Source organism: Geotrypetes seraphini, chromosome 8 (genome assembly GCF_902459505.1).
Source record: "Geotrypetes seraphini chromosome 8, aGeoSer1.1, whole genome shotgun sequence".
In the NCBI taxonomy this organism is placed as follows: domain Eukaryota; kingdom Metazoa; phylum Chordata; class Amphibia; order Gymnophiona; family Dermophiidae; genus Geotrypetes; species Geotrypetes seraphini.
Window position 1 is genome coordinate 180,871,254 of NC_047091.1, and position 23,408 is coordinate 180,894,661.

General features: G+C 41.6%; 1 protein-coding gene across 2 annotated transcripts in view; it reads left to right on the plus strand.

Moving 5' to 3' along the window:
* THOC5 (THO complex 5) overlaps nt 1–23,408 on the plus strand; it is a 96,667-nt gene that overhangs the window by 18,335 nt on the left and 54,924 nt on the right. The window contains exons 4-10 of one of the 2 annotated variants that reach the window (XM_033956977.1): nt 2,905–3,018; nt 3,157–3,254; nt 8,025–8,171; nt 9,602–9,716; nt 11,504–11,636; nt 14,484–14,519; nt 16,024–16,101. In XM_033956977.1, coding sequence (XP_033812868.1) covers nt 2,905–3,018; nt 3,157–3,254; nt 8,025–8,171; nt 9,602–9,716; nt 11,504–11,636; nt 14,484–14,519; nt 16,024–16,101 — 721 coding nt within the window. The remainder of the gene's footprint in view (nt 1–2,904; nt 3,019–3,156; nt 3,255–8,024; nt 8,172–9,601; nt 9,717–11,503; nt 11,637–14,483; nt 14,520–16,023; nt 16,102–23,408) is intronic. The other variant, XM_033956978.1, reaches the window with a different exon arrangement.

A 23,408-nucleotide genomic window follows, 5' to 3' on the forward strand; every position in this document is an offset into this window, starting at 1 on the left:
TGATCTTTCCTGCTTACAGTGGTTGGATATTCAAAATTTGGAAATGAAGCTACTGGAATTTCAAGAAAGCTCTATCTTGAAAAGTAAATTCAATGACCTGCGTGCGGCTCTTGAACGTATTGAGTGTGAAAGGGTGACAAATGAAATCACTGCTAGCAGTTCTGAAAATGAAATCCTAAAAGCGTGGAATTCTCTGCCAGACAATTTTAAGTCCATGAAAGCACTTGGGATTGCTCTTCTTACTTTGTTTGGGTCATCCTATGCTTGTGAGCAGCTGTTTTCGGCTTTGAATCATATAAAATCTGATGCTAGAAACAGATTAACGGATGACATGAGAGCTGCATGTGTTGCTCTGAAATTAACGCACTATGAGCCAAGGATTGACAAGTTATCAGCATGCATGCAACAACAAAAATCACATTAATTTTTTTCAGAGCATGCCCAATGCATATGTTTACATGAAGCAGTGTTTTCAGTTTGCAGTTAAGACACTTTTTAAGTTATTTAAATATTATTTAAAGATGTTATTTAAAAAAGGGACTTTACATGGCCCTGTTGTATTCCAATCTGGAATTTCCAATAAAAACGGTTGGTTTAATTGAAAGCTCTTTTGTTTTCCTTATATCATATTATTAGAAATGTAATGATTTAACTATTTTCTAATTTGATTGCAAATTTTACAAAAAAACATGTATAGACTCTTTGGGAATGCACACCGAGTCTTGACACAGTTAACAGTTTTAAGAAGTTTATCTTTTTTTTTACTCAGGATACATTTGACATGTTATGTGAATAATACATTTAAAATATATTGTGTAACTGAATCAAATTCTTCCTAAATTCATTAAATTGAATGAAATCATTAAAACATTATAAATTGCCAATAAATTGAAATGAAAACCAAAGGATTGTGAATCAAATTGATTCTCTGACAATACAAAGATTCCAACCTTTAAAAATGATGTTACATAGTTCAGGCAACTTTATAAAGAGTTTTTAGATACTAAAATCTTGGTATTAAGGTTTAATTGACGTGCTGGCACTTTGAGGAAATTCTTTGGTTTTGTGCGGCAGTTTGGGCACTCGGGCTCAAAAAGGTTAGCCATCACTGTCCTATAGGAAACTAGCTCATTTCTCTGCTTATCTAAATCTTACATGTACAGAAGGGCAGGGTACATCATGGCTCAAACTCTTATCTATTTAGCTTACAATGTGGTAAGGCAGGGACATACATTTTAGGCAGATGAGGTCAGTAGATTGTACACTGTTTTCAGCTATGTAGGCCAGAGCAATATTTTAAACAACAGTTAACCATTTCATGACCCTACAGTAAGAGGGGGAAGGGGAAGGATGGCTGGTGGGGTCCTGCTCGAAGGGTAAAGAGACTCAAGCTTTCCCAGCTCAACGTAACGTGTTGGTCTTAAGCTCCTGCCTAGCTGAGCTGCGGCAGCCTCCTGAGCCACTTCTCATTACCGCTATCTGGATATGTCTCGTTGGTCCACTGCTTCAGGGTGAAAATGGAGTCATAAGGTTGCTGCTAGACGCAATTGAGGCTTCCCAGGTACTTCCATAGACCCCCCCGACTCCCTGAGATATACTGTATAGCAGTGCTTCTCAACTTGGTCCTGGAGTACCTCCTTGCCAATCAGGTTTCCAGGATATCCACAATGAATAAACATAAACTTGATTTGCATATACTGCCTCCATTATATGCAAATTTCTTTTCATGCGTATCCAACCCTGCAATTGTGGCCTTGGAACAATGAATGATCTCCCTCCTTTCTTAACATTTCCAGTTCTAGCTGACCTGCAAGTTGAATACACACCCACATGGCAACATGTACCTCTTGCCACAGGACCAGTCAAATTAGGAACTTTGTTGGTTAGATATGGCTGTAGAGCTTCTCTGTCTTTGTGACAGAACTGAGCTGTTTGCTTAGATGTAGTGCAAAAGAAGCATTATGGAATTGGTGCTGCCCAGAGATGATTAAGAGTTTAAAATACTGGAGAGACGAAGCCCTGAATATGTCTACCCTAGAGGAAAGGAGGGACAGGGGAGATATGATTCAAACGTTCAAATACTTGAAGGGTATTAACGTAGAACAAAATCTTTTCCAGAGAAAGGAAAATTTGCTCTTTCGTTAATTGCTCTTCTGTCTATTATTATCTTTACTTATTTATTTGTCCTCCCATTCCTGCTTTGTTTTACCTTTAATTGTTGATTCTTTCCTATCTAAGATTGTATTTCTACCCCACCTGTTCTATTGTATGCTTCTCCTGTTTTAATTAGTTTGTTTTTGTGATTTATCCCCTTGTTAATCATATGGCCTATTTTATGTATATTTTAGACAATTTATTTTATCAGTGTACATCGCTTAGTATTTGGAATAGGCGATTAATCAAATAATAAATAAACTTGAAACTTGAAAATGGTAAAACCAGAGGGCATAATTTGAGGTTGAGGGGTGGTAGACTCAAGAGCAGTGTTAGGAAATTATTCTTTACGGAGAGGGTAGTGGATGCCTGGAATGCGCTCCCGAGAGAGGTGGTGGAGAAGAAAACGGTGACTTGAGTTCAAAGAAGCGTGGAATGAACACAGAGGATCTAGAATCAGAAAATAATATTAAATATTGAACTGAGGCCAGTACTGGGCAGACTTGCACGGTCTGTGTCTGTATATGGCCATTTGGGAGAGGATGGGCTGGAGTAGGTTTTGACGGAGATTTCGGCAGTTGGAACCCAAGCACAGTACCGGGTAGAGCTTTGGATTCTTGCCTAGAAATAGCTAAGAAGAAAAAATTTAAATTGAATCGGGTTGGGCAGACTGGATGGACCATTTGGGTCTTTATCTGCCGTTATCTATTATGTTACAATGTCCTTTCAAGCTTCTCTTCTATCCTTCAGGCTGCCGAGATTGAGGAAAAACGCATCCAGAGCTGTGTACACTTCATGAACTTAAAGAAGCTGAATCGCTTGGCTCATATCCGATTGAAAAAGGGACGCGATCAGACACACGAGGTGGGTGTGGGTGCTAGAAGGGGAGAGGTGGGCAACTCCAGTGGGAGAGAGTAGAATGTTACTGCGACCTGGTAGATTTCTAAAAACGGTTCCCTCTCCTGAGTGTTCGCTCTCTGAGGCTGTCGCCTTCTTTTGCAGGCAAAGCAGAAAGTGGATGCGTATCATCTGCAGCTACAGAACCTGCTCTACGAAGTGATGCATCTGCAGAAAGAGATCACCAAGTGTCTGGAATTCAAGTGAGTGGAAGGCAGCTAGCAGGGCTGCAATAGTACATCCCCGTTCAAATAGGATTGTAAGTCAAAATTAAAGGCCTTGTTCTAGCCATCCATCCTGCATGATCTGGGTTACAGTAAATTAAACACACATGCAAATAAAGGTGAAAAATTCCCAAAATAGGGAAAACACTGTGAACGAGGCTCCAGGTATTAATTGCTTGCTAAATCAGGCAACCTCCTAAAAATTCCCTGAAAGTGGGGAATTTTACTTTTCTGTAACTTTTACTGAATAAGCAGTGGAAGTGTAAAGCCTTGGGATATTGTTTTCTTGATTTAGTAGGTGCATAATCACTGAGCCATGCAGTAGATTTATCAGTGGCAAAATGGCATTCCTAGAGCCTTCTTCTCTCCCCTTTAGTCAGAGGGCACTCAACTGTGTGAGTTGCTGTTTCAAGCACAGACGCCCAGCTTAAGTACGACTCGTACTTAACTCGGTTGCGGCTTCATTTGATTTCACTGAGCAGTATTTCCAGTGGCAGAGACTCCTACACTTCTCCTTGCAAATCACATTGAGAGATACAGGTAAACAAGATCTCATCTGGGAACACCTAGGTCTTCATCAGGAAGCACCTAGTTAGTCCTCCGCGTGTGCGTGTCACCGGACTTGATGGACCAAGGGTCTGATTCGGTGATGGCATTTCTTATGTTCGGCCACATTAAGAACAGTGTGTGGTTGTGCATGCTGTACCTTAGAGGGATCACTGGCCCTTTTATCAGCTGGGAGCAGCAAGAATCTTAACATCTGCAGGTTCTGAGTTACACAGAAATCTGACTTAAGAACAGCTTTAAAAACATAACTCGTTCTTAACCTGGGGACTGCCTGTATAACACGGGTGCAGCCTGGGACACCCATAAAGCCCTACATATGGTGAAAGGCTGTACATGGACCTTGGCCAGTCTGGAAGTGATTTAAGTCAAGTTAGCAAGCGATGAATTCTGAATTAGATAATTATTTCTAAGTGACTGCCAGGCCACTGTCACAGGTTTTCAAGATATCCACAATGAATATGCATGAGATAGATTTTCATCTCAAGGAGGCAGTGCATGCAAATCCATCTCATACATATTCATAGTGGATATCCTGAAAACCTGACCTGGCTGCGACTCTCGAGGACCGGAATTGCCTACCCCTGCCCTAGCCCACAGGTGCAAAGTCAAGAGGATGTCCATTTTGGGTTTCAGCCTTCTCAGACTGCTCCAATCCCAGGTTTGTTACCAGAAATGTAGGATAACTAGCCTAAGATTGTTGGATCACAAGGAAGGTTCCTATCAACTCAGGCTGGAATTTTCATGAACAAAATTTAAATCTAAACTCAAAACGTTCTTATTTAAAGGTGCTTTCAACACTGCACACTGATCATTTCAACTGAGGATGACAAACTAATCTAAACAAAGTACATCCCCCTCCAATTGTGTTCTTCCCCTCCCTCTCTCTTTTTCTTTTTTTAATCTTGATATAATTATTTATTCCTTTCCCTCCTTTCTCTTGGTCTCATGTTAATTCAGTCTGTCTATGAATCCCCTATAATTTTAACAGAGCTTTGTTTTTATATATTTGTTGGTGATCTTATTGTAAACTGTTTAGATAAACTAAACTAAACCTTAGTTTTATACACCGGGTCATCAACCAATTTGGAACTTGACTCGGTTAACATTAAGAATAGAGTAATACAAAAGAACAGAACCAAAGAAATCTAATTTGGAAAAAGTAGAATACAGTCACACCTCGGTTTGCGAGTAACCCGGTTTGCGAGTGTTTTGCAAGACGAGCAAAACATTCTCGCAAAACGTGTCTCGCAAACCGAGTGTTGACTCGATTTGCGAGCACCCCCCGATAACCGGCATCGCTCCCCCCCCGCTCGCAAAGGGCCCCCTCCCGCTCAAATTGGTACCCCCCCCTGCGAGAACAGGAACCCCCCCGCCCGACCAACTTTAACTCACCCCCCCTCTTTGGCACCGGCACGCAGCCCACAAGTGCCGGTGCCGCTTGAAGATCTTCTTCCCAGTCTCTGCCGGCTTTGAGCATGCATCTGCGCATGCTCAAGCCCTTCTAATTCTCCCTCTCGCCGAGAATTAGAAGGGCTTGAGCATGCGCAGATGCATGCTCAAAGCCGGCAGAGACTGGGAAGAAGAAGATCTTCAAGCGGCACCGGCACTTGTGGGCCGCATGCTGGTGCCAAAGGGGGGATGAGTTAAAGTTGGTCGGGCGGGGGGTGCCTGTTCTCACAGGGGTGCCGGATCACGCGGGGGGGGGGGGGGGAGCAGCGCCCTGGCCCGGGGGGGGGGGGACGTATCAAAGCAAGTTTCCATTATTTCCTATGGGGAAACTCGCTTTGATAAACGAGCATTTTGGATTACGAGCATGCTCCTGGAACGGACTATGCTCGTAATCCAAGGTACCACTGTAATTAATTTCCAAAATGTTTGGCGAACAAGACTGTCTTCAGAGCCTTCCTGAAAGATAAGAAGGGGCCTAAGCTTCTTAGCGAGAGTGGCAAGTTACTCCAACACAAAATCCCGAAAATCCTGACGCACAGGAAAAGAGCGGGAAACAGGACAGACCCCCTGAAGCAGAGGGGCCCCCATACGCGGGGTTTCCGGTGGCGCAACTTCAAAAATGCAGCACCAAGGAGACCTGCTACATCAGGTCTAAAAGCTCATCCCTCTGAATAAAAAGCGCACCACGGACACATCTGCTCTGGAAGACATACAAAAGTTACCTGATTTTCAACGTAACGAGAGAGTTGCCAGTACAGCCTGGCGGGGGAAGGTCTGGCACTGAGCAAAATGATACCAAAGTTAATTATTATTTTTTTCCCAATTCAATTTCTATATTTATTTTTAACACACTGCATCAGTTAAAAACTCATTCACTCGGGGGGGGGGGGAATTAAAAGGCACCTGTCCAAAACAGGCTAAAGCTAAAGGACATGGGACTGGGGGCGGGGGTCCTGAAAACCAAAAGTTACAGAGAGGGAAACATGGTGTTCTTATCTGGATAGAGGGAGATTGTGTAAATGTTACTTTTCAGCAAACATCAGCTCAAAGTCCCGACCTGCCTGTGGTTTTTCACATTCAGCATACAAAATGGCCAGAAACCCATCAACTGTGATGCCTGGGTTTGGAACGAGGAGAAGCGTATGATTATTGTTTTAGCGGGGGTGGGGATGCGTGTTAGAGTACTAGTAATGCTGATAGGTGAAAATTGAGCAGGTAACCTTCTCCCCATCCTATTGTTTCATCACCCTGCTCTTTTTATTTGTTTATAAATTGTATTTAACCCTTTATTTTTTTACCTTCTGTGTTTGGTTGGTCTAAAGTTGTTTTAACCATCTGGTTTGATTAATGTGTTTTTCTTTTTACCCCAATTTTATTATTGTTTGTAAATCGCCTTGAATTACGACTTTGCGATCAAAATCAAATTTTTATTAAACTTGAAACTTCAACCACAAGAAGTCTCACTGGGTAGTCCTTTCCTGTAAACAGCCAACCGGGGGCCATGCACTTCTGCCCGTTGGTATTGTCCTGCTTCCTAAGACGAGTGATGCCACACCTCTTAATTTAGTGTCCTCCTGACCCCCCTGACCTGTTCTTTTCGCTAGAGGTGAATTATTAACCTGGTTATTCTGAGGAGCAGTGTCCCGCAAACGTTCTGAAGTCACATCCCACTAAACTCAGTGCCGCGGCTGTGTGATATCATCATGCCGACGTCCGTGCATGCGCAGAGCCTGCTATTACTACACTGTGTGTGTGCTAGAAGAGGAGAGGTGCAGGCTGACTGCCTACAGGACGTGCCTCTCGCTCCATGGGGGCAGTCGGCCAGCATCAGTGCCTCTCCTTGCCGGAATCTCGCCGCGGCACACAGTTTGCGATACACTGCTGTAGAGGCTTCTCCCCTAAGCTGGGCTCTCCCGTGTCCCATTTCCTCCAAAGAATACCCAGTGCTATTGCCTGTGAGTGTTTCTACCAACTCTCTAATGCAATGGTTCCCAACCCGTTTCTGGAGGACCACCAGGACTATCAGGTTTTCAGGATAGCCCTAATGAATATGCATGAGAGAGATCTGCATATAATGGAGGTGCCAAGCATGCAAATCTGCTCCATGCCATTCATTAGGGCTAGCCTGAAAACCCAACTGGCCTTCCAGGATAGGGTTGGGAACCACTGCTCTAATGTTCATGCAGTTCTTAACATTTGGGAAATTGTCTGCATGCCCGTGTGGTACATTTTTCCTGTGTAGAAGAAGAGAGGTCTTTCATTCCCTTCCTTTCATTATTTTTCTATTTGTGTTTAAATGTGTAGAAATGGCCTCAAGTTTCAAGTTTTATTGATTTTGATATACCAACCATCAAATTAATATCTGGCCGGTTAACAATCGGATTAAAAAGATAGGGAAAACTGAGAAAAATAAAAATTGGTAGATTAATAATAATGTGTGAACATAAAAAAGACATTTACCAGACATACTGGAAAGTGAGGGTAGAATAAAGGGATGGGTAAAGTTACATATTTGAGAAGAAAGAAGGAGATAGTAGGGTTAAGTAGGATAGTAGGCCTAATCTCTGCGTCATTTTATTGGGCAGCATGGGGGTCTGAAGTAGTAAAGAGAGGCTCCTAAGTATCCACATTTGTTCCATTTAGTGTTGCAGTTTCCAGAGGAGGCAAAGGAACCACCAGTAGATTTTCTTACCTGTCTTGAATATGATCCGTTCCCTTATTTCTTCCCTGCAGGTCAAAGCATGAGGAGATTGACCTGGTGAGTGTGGAAGAGTTCTACCAAGAGGCACCTGTCGAGATCAGCAAACCTGACTTTACGGTAGGAGACCTTCATCAGCAGACCCTTTCTCGCCTGGACTGGGAACTGGAGCAGCGAAAAAGGTACAGGTTGGAGAGGCACTCTCTGATCTGACAGTTCCTCGTCTTCTCTTTTTCCGTACCTCTTCTAGTGGGTTGAGTGGATTAGAAATAACGGCTAACTCAAGCGTGGGCTACAACAACGTGTATATGAAATGCAAGCTCCAGTGGGTGGGAAGAGCCACTGGTTTTTAATAGCCCTTTTAAATTTACTTTTGTGGAGAAGTTTCCAAGAGGATAATGGGAGCCCTTGTCTATATGGTTTTTAAAGACTGTCTGCCCGATACTCAGCAGTATTTAGTCAGCTGGGAATATCTCCAGGCTGGATAAATACCGCTAAGCCAGCTAACCGCTGATATTCAGTGGGAGAAAGCCAGCTATCTCCTGCTGAATTATCCCAGTCAGTGGAATGTCCTGTGACTGGTAAGTCGCACGATATAGGTGGTCACTGCTAATATTCATTGGCTGACCAGCAGGTTTCTCTTTGGCTGCTATGGCTATGCATTTAACTTGGAAATTCAGAGCCGGTGGCCTGGTACGGCCCCGGCATTGAATATCCGGGTTTGCCACTGACTGTAGGAGATAGCTCAGTTGCCTCCCAGTCCTTATATATCAATATCTAACGTTTTGGATTCATTTACTGTCTTCTTGAAGAAATTCACACACTGTTTCTATCTAATCAGCATGCAAAACCAGGGATGCTTATGATTGCAAATTGCAGTATTTAGTGGGCTTTATCTTATTTTTAAAAATTTATATTCCGCACTTTCCACAGTTCATACAGCTTATACTTGATTAAAATTGAAAAAAGCAGACAATAACCAATAACACTACATAAAGGTAAAAGAAGAAATGAGAGCTTTGATCTGCTGACATCTTCAGCTTGTTCTCTGCATGAAATGGAGAAGCCTTCAGACTTCGGTGGGACTTTGCACACTCTCCAAGGTGACAGGACTGTAATGTCCCGGGAGCTCCCCAGTCAGTCAAGTTTCAGGATATCCAGAATGAATATTCATGAGAGGTTGGCTTGTACTTCTCTCTTGAATATGTCTTGTGGATATCCTGAAATCCTGACTGGCCAGGAACCACTGGTGGAGGAGCCTTTGGGTGTGAAGTGAGAAACCGTGTTGGAGATTTCTACTCTGGTCTGCCTGACTAAAGTAAAAAAAGAAGCGTACTTTGCTTACAAGTATTGTGCTAGCGACATAGGTCCAAATTATGAATTTCTATACTCATCTTTTCTTCCCCTTTTACTTTCCGGAGTAATTCTTAAATGACCAGTATTGAAGGAGTGGGATATTTAGTGAAAGAAATTTTGGACATTTCAAGCCTCCCCCATACGTTTCCTGGTGAAAAGATCAGCTACTGTGAATGCTTATACTGACCCCCACAATTTGGAAAATTCTGCATTTTATCCACAATGACTAAAAAATTCTGATCTTCCTCCTTCACAGGTTGGCAGAGAAGTACAAGGAGTGTCAGGCCAGCAAAGAGAAAATCCTGAAGGACATTGAAGTGAAAAAAGAGTACCTAAGCAGCCTGCAACCCCGCCTTAATGCAATCATGCAGGTAACATTTCACGCCAGGAGTTTGTCATAACTCACAGTAATATAGACAGCTCTGTGGCCTATTTTTTGAGGCAATGTTAAACCAACAATCCAGTAATTATTTGTGTTACTTGCCAAGTTCCTTTATAAGACGTTTTCCCCCTCCCCTGAGATAGGCAAGACCTGTCCTCCGATTATAGGAATGTGGTAAAAATTTGCATTTCTTCAGTGTCCCTCCAGACCGGCACAGAACAGATGAGTTTACTCTCCTCTGCCAGTAGGTGGAGACAAAGACATAATGACTTTTGGCTGTAGTACAAGTGGCCCATCTACAATCGGTCTGTTCTCAATCTCCAGCAGCTGGAGTTCTAAGCCTGGGCAGTCTTTCCTTTGTTTAGGGTAGGGCCTGTTGGATTTGAATAGTGGCTTTCTTGTGTTTACAGAATTCTGTCTCATCATGGGATAAACATTTTGGTAATTTTATTTTATTTTATAGTACAAAAACCTATCTGGCATTTAGAAAATTACATACTTGTTTGGTAAATTTTTTTAACTAATGGATTGTAATTCACTGTGAACGTCCAGTATCTTTACTCTGTAAACCGCACAGAACTGAGAGGTAGCTGCGGTATAAAAGCATATTGTTATGTTATATTAGAGTGAGGCAAGTGTGCATCACTTCCTCTTCCCTTGTTAAAGGTGAGCCAAGAGGTGGGTGGGGGCACTCCTACCCTGAATATTTTTACTACTGTAATTGTCTACTGCTTATGTTTGACTTAATTCTTGCTCAGTGAATCCCGTCAAAAGGCAGTAAATAAAGTATAGCACGGGCTTAATTTTGCTCAACATATGTAATTGATAAAAGCAAGTTTGAACAACTTTAGCCATTTATGCCTGCAAATTCAGCTGAGCATTCAGTATTATTCCAATATCACATTCCTGAAATCTTACTGGAGGAAAAGTTGTATCGTGAACCCCACATCTTACCAACATGATTTCGGTTTTCCTAAATTTTCTTGAATTTGTTATAAATCAGTTTCGGGTTTGTTACCAGGTCATCTTGTGTCTCATTTTTCTTTGAGTCACGCCAAAAAGACCACACGTAGAGTGCACTTGTTTTCATATCCCTCCATAAAATCCTGTCGTTATAAGAAGTTCCTTGAGAGAACCCTCTCATTTCAAGCCACTAAATTGAATGTATGGCTTGGAAAAATGATGTTCGAGGTCTCTTCCTATCTTGATTTTAGAAAATTGTTAAAGACTCAATGCTTTGATGGGCTGGTATCTTTTTTTTTTATATATAATTCTTTATTCATTTTTTCATCTTTCAACAAGTGTACAATACACATGTCAACAATTAATAAATCACTTGAAAATCTTATCAGCAATGTCTTTATATAAATAATAATCCCTCCTCCCCCTTTCCCTCCCTCCCTGATATTAATTTCCAAATAACTCTTAATGGTATCTTAATGCATTCTGCTTCAGTTTTTCAATCAAGTTCCTTAGATTCAACTTGATGTATTTGATCTGTTCTATGTATTACTTCTTTCCCTGCCATACTGGTATTTTCTGCATTATATTGTAAATGCTTTCTGTCTTTAACTGTTTTTAAGTCCATTATTCTATCTGTATCCCATGTATTAGCTCACCTTGTTGTGAACCACCTAGAACTTTTTCGGTATGGCGGTATATAAGAATAAAATTATTATTATTATTAAATTCCGAACCAATGTATTTTCACCCATCCAATACTGTGCATTTCCTGGATGCTACTGCAATCTAATACGCCCTCTCTATCTCGACTAGGCCTCATTACCTGTGCAGGAGTACCTGGCCATGCCATTCGACCAGGCGCACAAGCAATACGAGATAGCACAGCACCTGCCACCGCCTCTCTATGTGCTGTTCGTTCAGGCGAGTTCCTACAGTCAGGCTTGTGGTGAGTACTAGAGCAGGCGAGAGGAAGGGAAAAGTAATGGGGTAGGAGTTAAAACAGAGCATGAGAGGTAGAGGAGGAATTCTTGATATGCCAGACACTATATACCACCTGGGCTAGCAGAATTGCTCTGGAGATGAGCTCATGACTCACTGCAGGATCATGAGGGCATCGGTGCCCATCTGACACCAATAGAAGGCGTGAAACCTATTCTTCTCATGTACTTCCTACAATCCAGGACTCTGTGAACTTCTTTGAAATGTTTGTAAGAGGCAGGTATAAATATAATAAAGGGAATGAAATCCAGACACCAGGGACGCCCCAGGCAAAGCTGAGGCGGAGGTAACACTGGAAATGGAACATAATAAAGCCAGAACCTGCATGAAAGTAAATTATGAAAAGCTGCTTTCACATTCCTTTTCCTTAAAACAACCTGGGGTAGCAGGAAGCGTATCGTGACGCTTAGTACTTAGATGGTTTTTGGGATCATTAAAAAAATGAGAATGAGGAATAGTGTAATGAAATCTTGAGGCTGGGACTTTAGATCATCTTTTATTTTGCTGTCCATATATATTGATGTTTTGGAATTCAATATGGGGCCAAATAAATAGGTTGTTAGAAAATCCGTTGGCCTTGACGTATGATGCTATTTTATTTGGCATGTCAATGAGAGCGAAAAGTCAGATTTCTTCAAAAAACAATAAGCTTTTGCTTATTTTGACTGGAGTTGCCATTCAACAGATTATGTTCAATTGGAAAAATTGGAGCAGATTAAATTACAGTTTTTGGTGAAGTTTTGTATGTCATATTTATAAAATGGAAAGAACATTAGCCACACACAGGGGATATTTTGATAAATTTTGAGATGTTTGGGGACCATTAACAGAATTTTGTAATGAGCAATAAACATTTTCCCTTAATAAGATAATTGAAATGAGGGGATAGGGAGAAGTGGGATGGGTTTCTGATATTTTATTAAAATGTGGATTTATAGGAAAGTATATTGTATAATATAATACAAATGAATGATTTTGAAGTTATAGGGATGGGAAGGGGGAGGATAAATTTCATGAATTTAAGACGATTATAATAGCAAATCAAGTGATGTTTTTCAATTCAATTGTTATTTCTTGATGCACTTGATGTAAGTTGTAAAAATGAATAAAAAAATTTTTTTTTTTAAAGAAATCTCGTTGTCCTGAGAACCTAATCCACTAGGAGCTGTTTTCAGGGTTCCCATTCCCGTAAGCTCTGCCTTAACCGCACAAGCCTCGAACACTTATGATTTTAAAGTGTTTGAAGCTTGTGCAGATGAGGACGGAGCTGGCAGGGACAGGAAAAGAACTCACAGGGACTAGATGGGAAAATGAGTTCCGGCGGGGACGGGGAAAAATTTGTCCCTGTGTCATTCTCTATTCTGAAATCTTCATTGAATTGCATCTGTGGACTATCCTGAAATGTCTAGACCTGGAATGTTGTTTTTGGCTGCTGCCCCTACTATCCCGATTGTACTGCTAGATCAATCTAGAAAGTGTTGGGTCTGAGCATGCACAGCGCACCAGTATGGCAGCATTAGTCCATGATGCAGTTGCCCTTGAATCCAGTTCCAGACTTGTGCCTTAGAACTATTTAAAACCAATGTGATAATAATCATAATAATTTATTTTTGTATACCGCCATACCCAGGGAGTTCTAGGCGGTTCACAACAAATAGATGAGTTACATACAGTGCAGTTGAAAAAGAAGAACATAACAAGTCAATCGAAGGGTCAAACTAGTTTACATTGACAATTTAAGTAAGGAAGGACTAATACAGAGCATATACGGTATTTATCGTAAAAGAGTACAATTGAATTTGTGAGAAGGGGGAGCCAAGCATATTGTATGAGAGGAGGGGACAGGGATCATTGGGAGGGGGGGGAGGAGGGGGAAAAAGTAAAGAAAGGTGGGCCGTGTTGAGGGGGGGGGGAGAGGAAGATTTGGTCTGATGCGGAGAGGAGGATTCGGTCTGTTTTCTAATGAGGAGAGGGGGAGCGTTAAGGCGGAAGAGGGGAGCATTAACCCTTTCAGGACCATAAGGATCGTAGGCCAATTTTTGTGGTTTTGACGACATTTTTATGGTAAAAAGGGCTTGCAGATGCCAAAAAATTGATTTTTTTTGTGAAATATCATTATTTTTATTTAAAAAATCTAACTTCTGGCTTATGGACAGTGTGGCAAGTGAATCTTCTCGTCAATCTGGCAACGACGCTAATGAATGAATGTCGGAACCAGTTTGTTTACATAAAGGCAGTATCATATGGAATCCGTACATATCAAATTTAGAACTGTAGACTATCCCAATCAAAATTTATAGGATTTTAAAGTTATGGGACAAATATGTCCCTTGGTCCTGAAAGGGTTAAGGATTTGGTCCATTGAAAAGTAGAGTTTTGAGCTTTTTTCTAAAGTGGAGTGAAAAGGGGATGTGAAAAAAGGAAAGGATTTATAGCTCCTGCACACTTTTATCAGAACACAGTAGTTTAATGCAAGCTACATTCAAGTATAGTATTTCCCTTTCCCCAATCTGAGTTTGTTCCTGATGCAAGGGAGGGTTAAGTGACATGCCCAAGATCACAGGAAGCGGTATCGGGATTTGAACCCTGGCCGCGGTTATGTCATCATCTCTCTGATTGTTACTGCCTGTTTTTTTTTCTGTCTTTTTTCCCATGTCTCTCATTTCCCACTTTTTTCTTTTCTTTTCTCATTTTCCGACCTTTCTCTTCACACCCATGCCTCATCTCTGACCATTTATGCCACGTTTCTCATTTGTCTTTACTCTCATCTCCATGTTCCTTTTCCTCTCATCAGCCCAGATGAAACACTCGTCCCAGCCCTGTAGGCAGGGTGAGTATATGTCTTGTCTTTTTTTCTTTTTTGTGAATGAAAGCCCAGAGTGAGTTTGAAGGTGTCCAGGGATATTTCTTGGTAACACAACGCTGGTCTTAACATCTTTAAAGCTTCAAAGTATTAAGAGTTGTACAACTTTCCTTAGGGCTTGCTGTCGGCTGTGTCTAGGTCAGGGGTTCCCAGCCTAGTCCCTGGAGCACACCTAGCCAGTCTGTTTTTCAGGATTCCAAAATAAATATCCACGAGAGAGGTTTGCAAAACTAGAAAATCCAAACACTCTGCGGTTAACCAAAGCCAAAGGAAAAAAACTGCAGACAAATGTACACTTTTTACATATTTTGTAAAAAGTGGTTCATTTGTACTAGAGAATGACACGGTGACAAAATTCATCACCGTTCCCGTCCCCGCGGATAACTGCGGGAAATAATCCCATGTCATTTTCTAGCGTCTATTTCAACCTCAGTCCTTCTACACCAGCATTCTTCAAAGCAAAGCTTTTGGGTCAGTGGTTGTGGCCATTCATACTCTGACTCTTATGGGAGCCAAGGATAATGAAGCCATTGTGACATCACTGATGTGATTGGCTCTTAGGCCCTGGTGGAATGAGGCATTATGACATCACAATATCTGCTCTGGATACCAGAGATTGTCATTCTGTAGTGTCTGTTTCAACCTCAGTCCTTCTACACCAGCATCCTTCAAAGCAAAGCTTGCGGGTCAGTGGTTGTGGCCATTCATACTCTGATTCTTATGGGAGCCAAGGATAATGAAGCCATTGTGACATCACTGATGTGATTGGCTCTTAGGCACTGGTGGAATGAGGCATTATGACATCACAATATCTGCTCTGGATACCAGAAACTGTCATTCTGTAGTGTCTGTTTCAACCTCAGTCCTTCTACACCAGCATCCTTCAAAGCAAAGCTTGCGGGTCAGTGGTTGTGGCCATTCATACTCTGATTCTTATGGGAGCCAAGGATAATGAAGCCATTGTGACATCACTGATGTGATTGGCTCTTAGGCACTGGTGGAATGAGGCATTATGACATCACAATATCTGCTCTGGATACCAGAGACTGTCATTCTCTAGTGTCTGTTTCAACCTCGGTCCTTCTACACCAGCATTCTTCAAAGCAAAGCTTGTGGGTCAGTGGTTGTGGCCATTCATACTCCGATTCTTCCCTCTTTCCTTAAAGAATGACATGAAGATGGTTTCCCGCGGTTATCCGTGGGGACGGGAACGGTGATGAATTTTGTCACCGTGTCATTCTCTAATTTGTACGCAACAATCTTGTTTTGTTCAAAATAAACTTTGCCTGTATCCTGTACATTTGTCTGCAGTATTTTCCTTTTGGTTTTGCAAATCTAATGCATATTTATTACGGGTGGTCTGAAAACCTGACTGACTGGGACGGGAGAACCACAGTGTCTGGAGAAAAACGGTATAGAAGAAATTGTCATGCTGTACACTTTCATGCCTGTTGACTGTCATTCCTTGCAGATAAGAAGTTGACTGTCACTATAGAAGGGAGTGTGGAAGAAGCCAAGGCACTCTTCAAACCTCCCGAGGATTCTCAAGGTAAGCGAGCTGCGGCTTGACATTTCGCCCTTTCCTTACCACCTACTGCCTTTACACCTTTCTTTTTTTTTGACCTCTGTGTGCTCTTTTCCCTCAGTTCCAGGTAAACAGTCGTTGCAGCATCTGCCTTATAAACTCCAGTATTGATGTTCAAAAGCATTTACGTAGATCGTGCCCAGTTCTAACCTCATAAGTGCTTCTGAATAAATTCACACCTACCAAATAGATCATTTTTGGCCTGACAACTTGATGTCCAATCAAATGCTATCTCTCTAGAAGGACCAAACTTTATCTGAATTTTGGTGGAGAAAGATATTGCAAACAGCAGGATGAATTTAAACCTCAAATGAGTTCCAATTAACGCCAGCTGTAGACAATTAGTGTCTAATGAGCGCTACAGAAATAATTAACAGCAGTAGTAATAAGTAAGTTACATATGTAACTTTTCAGAATTGTATAACCTGTGCATGAAAATGGGTGTACAAGATTACAGAATTAGAGGGCTAATGACTGCACTGAGTATGGCAGTACAGCTCCTTCCCAAGCGCCACCTACCACACTGTCTACTCCTACCAAATCTAAAATGTTCAAATTACCCAACATGTATTACCTTACTTTCTCGACAATTCTTATGTAATCCGCCTTGAATCGCAAGGTAATGGCGGAATAGAAATCACTAATATAATGTAATGTACCGCAAACCGTGGTGCGGGACAATAGATATGTCATGTATGCAAGTTCCTCTCCGCCACCCCCCCTCCCCCGGCGTACCTTTATAAATGAAATTTTAAGGTTACCAGATGGAGGGATTTCCATAAGCTAGCAGTTTGTCTGGGTTCTGGAAGCCCCTCCCTTCCCCGAGCTCAGTTCCACATCTGGAGGTCCTCTGAGCAGGCATGGATGTCGACACGATGACATCGTGGACAGGCAAGTGACATCATCAGTCGACATCCGCGCATGCTCAGTGGTCCTTTAAACACGGCCCCGAGTGCGGGGGCTAGAAAAAGTTTTTTCGAGACACTGGAGTAGGTGATACGCTTTCAAGGAAGTTGAGTCCTATGGAGTGAAAAGATGTAAATGGATGCAGTTTCTCCCCATGTGGTAAAGACGGTACCCTGAGAGCTGACAGACGCTGTTTGGAGTTCTGTTTGACTCGTATATTTCTTGGCAGTCTTCTGGAATAATGAGTTAACATGAAGAATCTTTTTTTTTTTGGCAAAAGACATTTCAGGTCCCTTGGAAGAAATAATTCACAGATCCTAATGGCGAGATCCAGGCCCTGCTTTATTGGCCCATTTCCTGGCAGTAGGGGGTTGTGTTCCTGAATCTATCTAGCTAACAGTTTTTAATAAACCTTTCCTCCAGTCTCTATTTTTAAACCCAGCTAGACTCATTTGTATGAATCCAGAACCAAGACCAAACCATTCCATTGCTTGATACATGAAGGTCCATTCCACTCGATCAAAGGCCTTCTCTGCATCTAAGGACACAGAGAAAGCTGGATCATTTATGGTTTTTGATAAATTTAACATATGAAAAGCCAATCTGGTGTTATTTGAAAAGTGCCTTTGAGCAACAAACCCTGTTTGATGCATACCTATGATATGAGGGAGAGCTTAGCTAAGTGTAAAGCCAATAACTTAGCCAGAAGTTTAGCATCCACATTTATCAAGGAAATAGGCCTATAATTTGAAACCAACATAGGATCCTTATTTAGCTTGGGTAAAACAATAGAGATTCAGCCATAGTACCTAATATATAACCTTCATTCAGTTGTGTCCGATATAAATTTAATGAATGAAGTGGGAAATGACTTGAGTGGGGTTTTTTTTAACTTGTTTATTTGTTTAAAGACTTTTTTATATTCCACCAACCCACAAACTTTCTTCATTGGATCTTGCTACAGTATTCATAGTATATAGGTTTGTATGGAGTGAATTTAGTGCAAAAAGAACCTGAGAGTAGAGCTTCTTTACCTGTGAGGTATGCAGAAGGCATCAGCTTACATTTTCATCTCCACCTCCCTGCAGCACCGGGCACTGCCTCTCTCCTCGTTTTTTTCTCCTTCCTGTTTTATCTGCTCATAATCTCAGAGTCATCTTTGACTCCTCTCTCTCTCTCCTTCTCCGCCCAGATACAACATATCGCTAAAACATGCCTCTTCTTCCTCTATAATATTGCCAAAATCCGACCCTTCCTCTTTCAGCACACTACCAAACACTTATCCTCATCACCTCACGCTTAGACTACTGCAATTTGCTACTCTCTGGCCTTCCACTTAGCCATCTCACTCCCCTCTAATCCATCCAGAATTTGGCTACATGACTCATATTCCAGGAGAGCCGTTTTACTCATGTTATTCCTCTCTTAAAGTCACTTCATTGGCTTCCCATCCATTTCTGAATACAATTCGAACTCCTCTTTACTGACCTACAAATGTACTTACTCAGCTGCCCTCACTATCTCTCTTCACTTATCTCCCTCTATGATCTCCCCCCCCCACCCCGTGAGCTCCGCTCAGCTGGTAAGTCATAAAAACATAAGAATTGCTGCTGCTGGGTCAGACCAGTGGTCCATCGTGCCCAGCAATCTGCTCACGCTGCGGCCCTCTGGTCAAAGACCAGTGCCCTAACTGAGACTAGCCTTACCTGCGTACGTTCTGGTTCAGCAGGAACTTGTCTAATTTTGTCTTGAATCCCTGGAGGGTGTTTTCCCCTATAACAGACTCCAGAAGAGTGTTCCAGTTTTCTACCACTCTCTGGGTGAAGAAGAACTGCCTTATGTTCGTACGGAATCTATCCCCTTTCAATTTTAGAGAGTGCCCTCTCGTTCTCTCTACCTTGGAAAGGGTGAAGAACCTGTCTTTATCTACTAAGTCTATTCCCTTCAGTACCTTGAATGTTTCGATCATGTCCCCTCTCAATTCTCCTCTGTTTGAGGGAGAAGAGGCCCAGTTTCTCTAATCTTTCGCTGTATCGGTGCTCTTCTCTTCAACTGCCAACTCCAGACTCCGTCCCTTCTGCCTTGCTGCACTGTATGCTTGGAAAAAGCTGCCAGAATCCCTGCGGTGTGCTCCGTATCTGGCAGTGTTCAAGGCCCGTTAAAAAGCCCACCTCTTTGAGAGTGCTTTTGACTCCTAACTCTTCTCACCTTGGGTTCTGCATCCCCTATCCTCTACGTCATGTCTGTCCGTCCAAGTTAGATTGTAAGCTCTTCCGAACGTCTATAAATGTCAAAATGTACAGCGCTGCATACGCCTTTCAAGTTCAATTTTATTTGATGAATCGCCTATAACACTTTCTAAGCGATGTACAATTTAAAACATCATATAAGATAACAAACAGTATTAAAAACAAAAATTCTTAACAAAATTTTTTAAAGAGCAAAAATTTATAACATACAGTGTTAGAACTTAAGGGGTTACATCACTAACTAGGTACATTAGGGAAAAAGGGCACAGTTACAATTTTCTCAATCTAAGATGGAAGAAACATTAAAGGTAAACACATAGGGAAGGGGCAAAAAATATATTTAGAAGATTAAAATTTTGAGCTTGAAAAATAAGAAATTTTTTAAACAGAATTTTAAATCTTTAAATAATAAAAGCATCTTTGAATAAAAAGGTTTTTAAAGATTTTTTAAAGGAGTTGAGGTCTTTTTCTTTTCTTATATAGAGGGGCAGGTCATTCCAAGTTTGAGGTGCTAAAACGGAGAACATTTCGTTTCTTCTTGTGCCTACTATTTTTAGGGAAGGGACTGATAATAGATCTTGAGATGAGGATCGAAGGGATCGAGAAGAATGATAAGGAATAATCATTTTGGATATAAATTGTGGTTCATTAGATGCCATAGTCTTAAAGATTAGTAGTGCTATTTTAAAAGTAATTCGGTGGTTAATGGGTAGCCAATGGGATTTGATCAATAATGGGGTTACATGGTCATATTTTTTTGCTTTATGGATTAGTTTTATTGCTGTGTTTTGGATAATTTGAAGCCTCTTTTTTTCTTTTTGCAGTATATTGAAGAGTAAAGAGTTGCAATAATCTAATTTTGATATTATCATAGAATGAGTAAGTATACTAATGGATTTGGGCTCTAAAAAAGAGGAAATAGAACGTATAAGACGGAGTTTGTAAAAACAGGATTTAACAATTTGGTTGATGTGGTCATGGAAATTTAAGTTAGAGTCAATAACTACACCTAAGATTTTTAATGATGATACTGATACAATTGGAGAATTATCGAGTAAAAATGAGGATATTGAAACGATATCTTTTCTCCAAGTAAAAATCATTGTTTGTGTTTTCTGTATGTTCAAAGATAGCTTATTGGAGCTAAGCCAAGTTTTAATTTTTTCTAGTTTACTATTAATTTCTTTAATTTCATCGTCCTTTTCTGGGTCAAATGGGTGAAGAAGTTGGATGTCGTCTGCATATGAGAATGAGGTGAAACCTAATGATTGGCAGATAGTGAGTAATGGGGAAAGAAAGATATTAAATAGGAGAGGTGATAGAATAGAACCTTGGGGTATTCCAAAAGATGTAGTATAAGGAGCAGAGTGATCGTCATTAATAACAACAATAGATGAACGATCAGAGAGAAATGAATTAAACCAGTTTAGGATTTGTCCACTAACACCAAAAGATTCCAGACGGTTAAGTAACAGAGTGTGATCTATAGTGTCAAAGGCTGCGGAAAGATCCAGGGAGAATAAGGCAACCGATTTGTGGTGATCAAGAAAATAATGAATATTATTTATAAGACCTAGCATTGAATATTCAGTATTGTGGTGTTTCCGAAATCCCGTTTGGTTGGGATGTAAAGCATTGGAAGTTTCAATAAAATCCGATAATTGTTCAAAGACCAGTTTTTCAGTCACTTTTGCTAAAAACGGTAAATTAGAAATTGGTCGATAATTAGATACATCGTTACGATTGGCGTTAAATTTTTTCAGAATGGGAGTGACTGTTGCTTTCTTCCAATTAATAGGGACAGTAGCTGTTAGAAGACTATTATTGATAAGTGAGTGGATAAAAGAACCAAAGCAGGAAAAAAATTTTTTCAAATAAAAAGGCGGAATAAGTTCAAGACGAGAGTTTTTTAATTTAATTCTTTGAAAAATGCCTTCTATTTCCTTAAGGGATGGAAGTTTAAAATTCGAACATTTGGATGTTTGAATGTTTGGTTGAAGCTTTAAAGTGAGAAGATTCTTCAGTTTTTTGAAGAGCAAAGGTTTTCCGTAACTGCACAATTTTAGCACAGAAATAGTCGGCCAAATCTTGTGCTTTGGGAGTAGGTTCAGGTGTGTTGTTATTGGTTTTAGACTCTGGCGTAATGGATTTAAGAATCGAAAATAATTCAGAGTTGTTTTTGGCCTTATAGATTTTGTTAGAATAGTAAGTTTTTTTAGTTTGATTAATTTTATTTTTATAGAAATGAGCATATTCTTTATACCGTTGTAAATTAGCAGGTGTTTTCGATGTGCGCCATTTTCTTTCTAAAGATCGTAGTTGTGTTTTGATTAATGATAATTCCCTTGAGTACCATGGATTACGTATTTTACGAAAAGAAATAGTTTTGGAGATTAAAGGTGCTGTTGCATTTAGACATGATTCTAGTGAGGAGTTCCAGAAAGATAATTGATCATCCAGAGAGTTAAAGTTAGGAATAGGTGTTGAAGGGCTAAAGAAAGTAGAGATATTAGAGATTTCCAGTTTGGTATAATCTCTATACGTACACTTTTTTAAAGATGCAGAGGGAGAAATTGTTTCTACGGGATGAGAGTAGCAACAATTAAATACAATTAGATAGTGGTCAGACCATGGTACTGGTGTAATTTGGGGTAATGAATAAGTTATAGATTGAAGTTTGGTTGTGAGAATCATATCAAGAGTATGTTTTGAAGAATGTGTAGATTCATTAATAAGGAGTTCCAGGTCTAATGTCTTAACGAAATTGATCATTCTTTAGCACTCTCCAGACCAGTAGAGGTTAACTTTACGAATGGGTATATATCTAATCATGACCAGCAGGTGGAGACTGAAAACAAAACTGTGGGACAGTATATCCTATCCCCTCTTCTCTATTTCCCTCAGTCTTCTTTCAGTCTCCAGCAGGTGTTGAGTGATCTGTACCCATCTCCCTTGGTAGGGCTGTTGGAATTTGTTTAAGGGGTTTGTTCCTGTTTTTAGCCGGACGGAGCTTGGGCGGGCCCTGTTTGGGGGTTCGTCCGACCTCGGGGGTGTCAAACCCGGCGGGTCTCAAGCGGGGTCCCTCCCCCCATTTCCTCCACCTCCCCACATTTTTTTAGAGGAGCCTCAGCAGTAAGCCTTGCCCCCTAAATCAAGCAAGGCATATTGCTTCGAGAGCCTGTGGAGTCTGTTCTGTAAAAAGAAAAAAAAAAATCCTGAGATAGTGCCGGTCTGGAGGGTTGTTTCCCTTTAAGAAAACTGTATTTTACTGTATTTTTTCATCTAACCGGCACTTTTTTCTAGCTAGGTCGCGTATGGAGCAATTGTGCCCTTCTCCGGGGGAGGGGGACACAATTAGGTCCAGCCGCGAGGCACTCGCGGCCGGCCTGAACTCGGCGGTTTGGGTCGGTGAGGTGGTGGAGCTCCGTCGGCAGCGGCTGCAGGCGCCCAGAGCTCCCCGCCGATGGTGCCTCGCGAGTCGGCTTGGAGCAGTGGGGAAGCCGGTCTTCTCCAACCGCCCACGGAGGGATTCGCCGAAGGATTCCCTCTCAGCTGATTTTTTGACAGCTGATGCCGACTTGCCTGTTTTAGCGGCTGGGACTGTTCAGTCTTCTCAGCCCCTACAGGCCATGGAGGGAGCTTTTTTGGCGGGAACTTCGCCATTTTCTCTGTCTGGCCCCTCCATTTTGTCTGCAACCTCAGGTGACCTTCCCCCTGTATTGCAAACACAGGGGCAGGTTTCAGTTGGGACCCCTGCTGGGGCAGGGAGTCCCTGGGGACCCCCAGGGGTTTTTTGTCCCCAATTTATTTTCTTTCTTTGTGCAGACAATTGGGGGTCCCACGTGCACCTGGGGGGTTTCGGGGGTGGTTTCCCTCCGCGCCCCCTATGGCTTTGCCTCCCTCTTTTCGTTTGGCGTCCCCTCTTCCTCCTCCCTCATCCAAGCGCCCGCTGGGGGGCTTGGATTGCGGAATGGTGGTCGGAGGAGCGGGTTGGCATGGTTGAGGACCTGGCTGCTTTGGCGGGCTTCCAGGATCCTCTAGAGGGGACGCCCGCTGGCAGCGGGGCGGCGGGTTTCCCGTCTTCCAGAGCAGATGCGTCCGTGGTGCGCTTTTTAT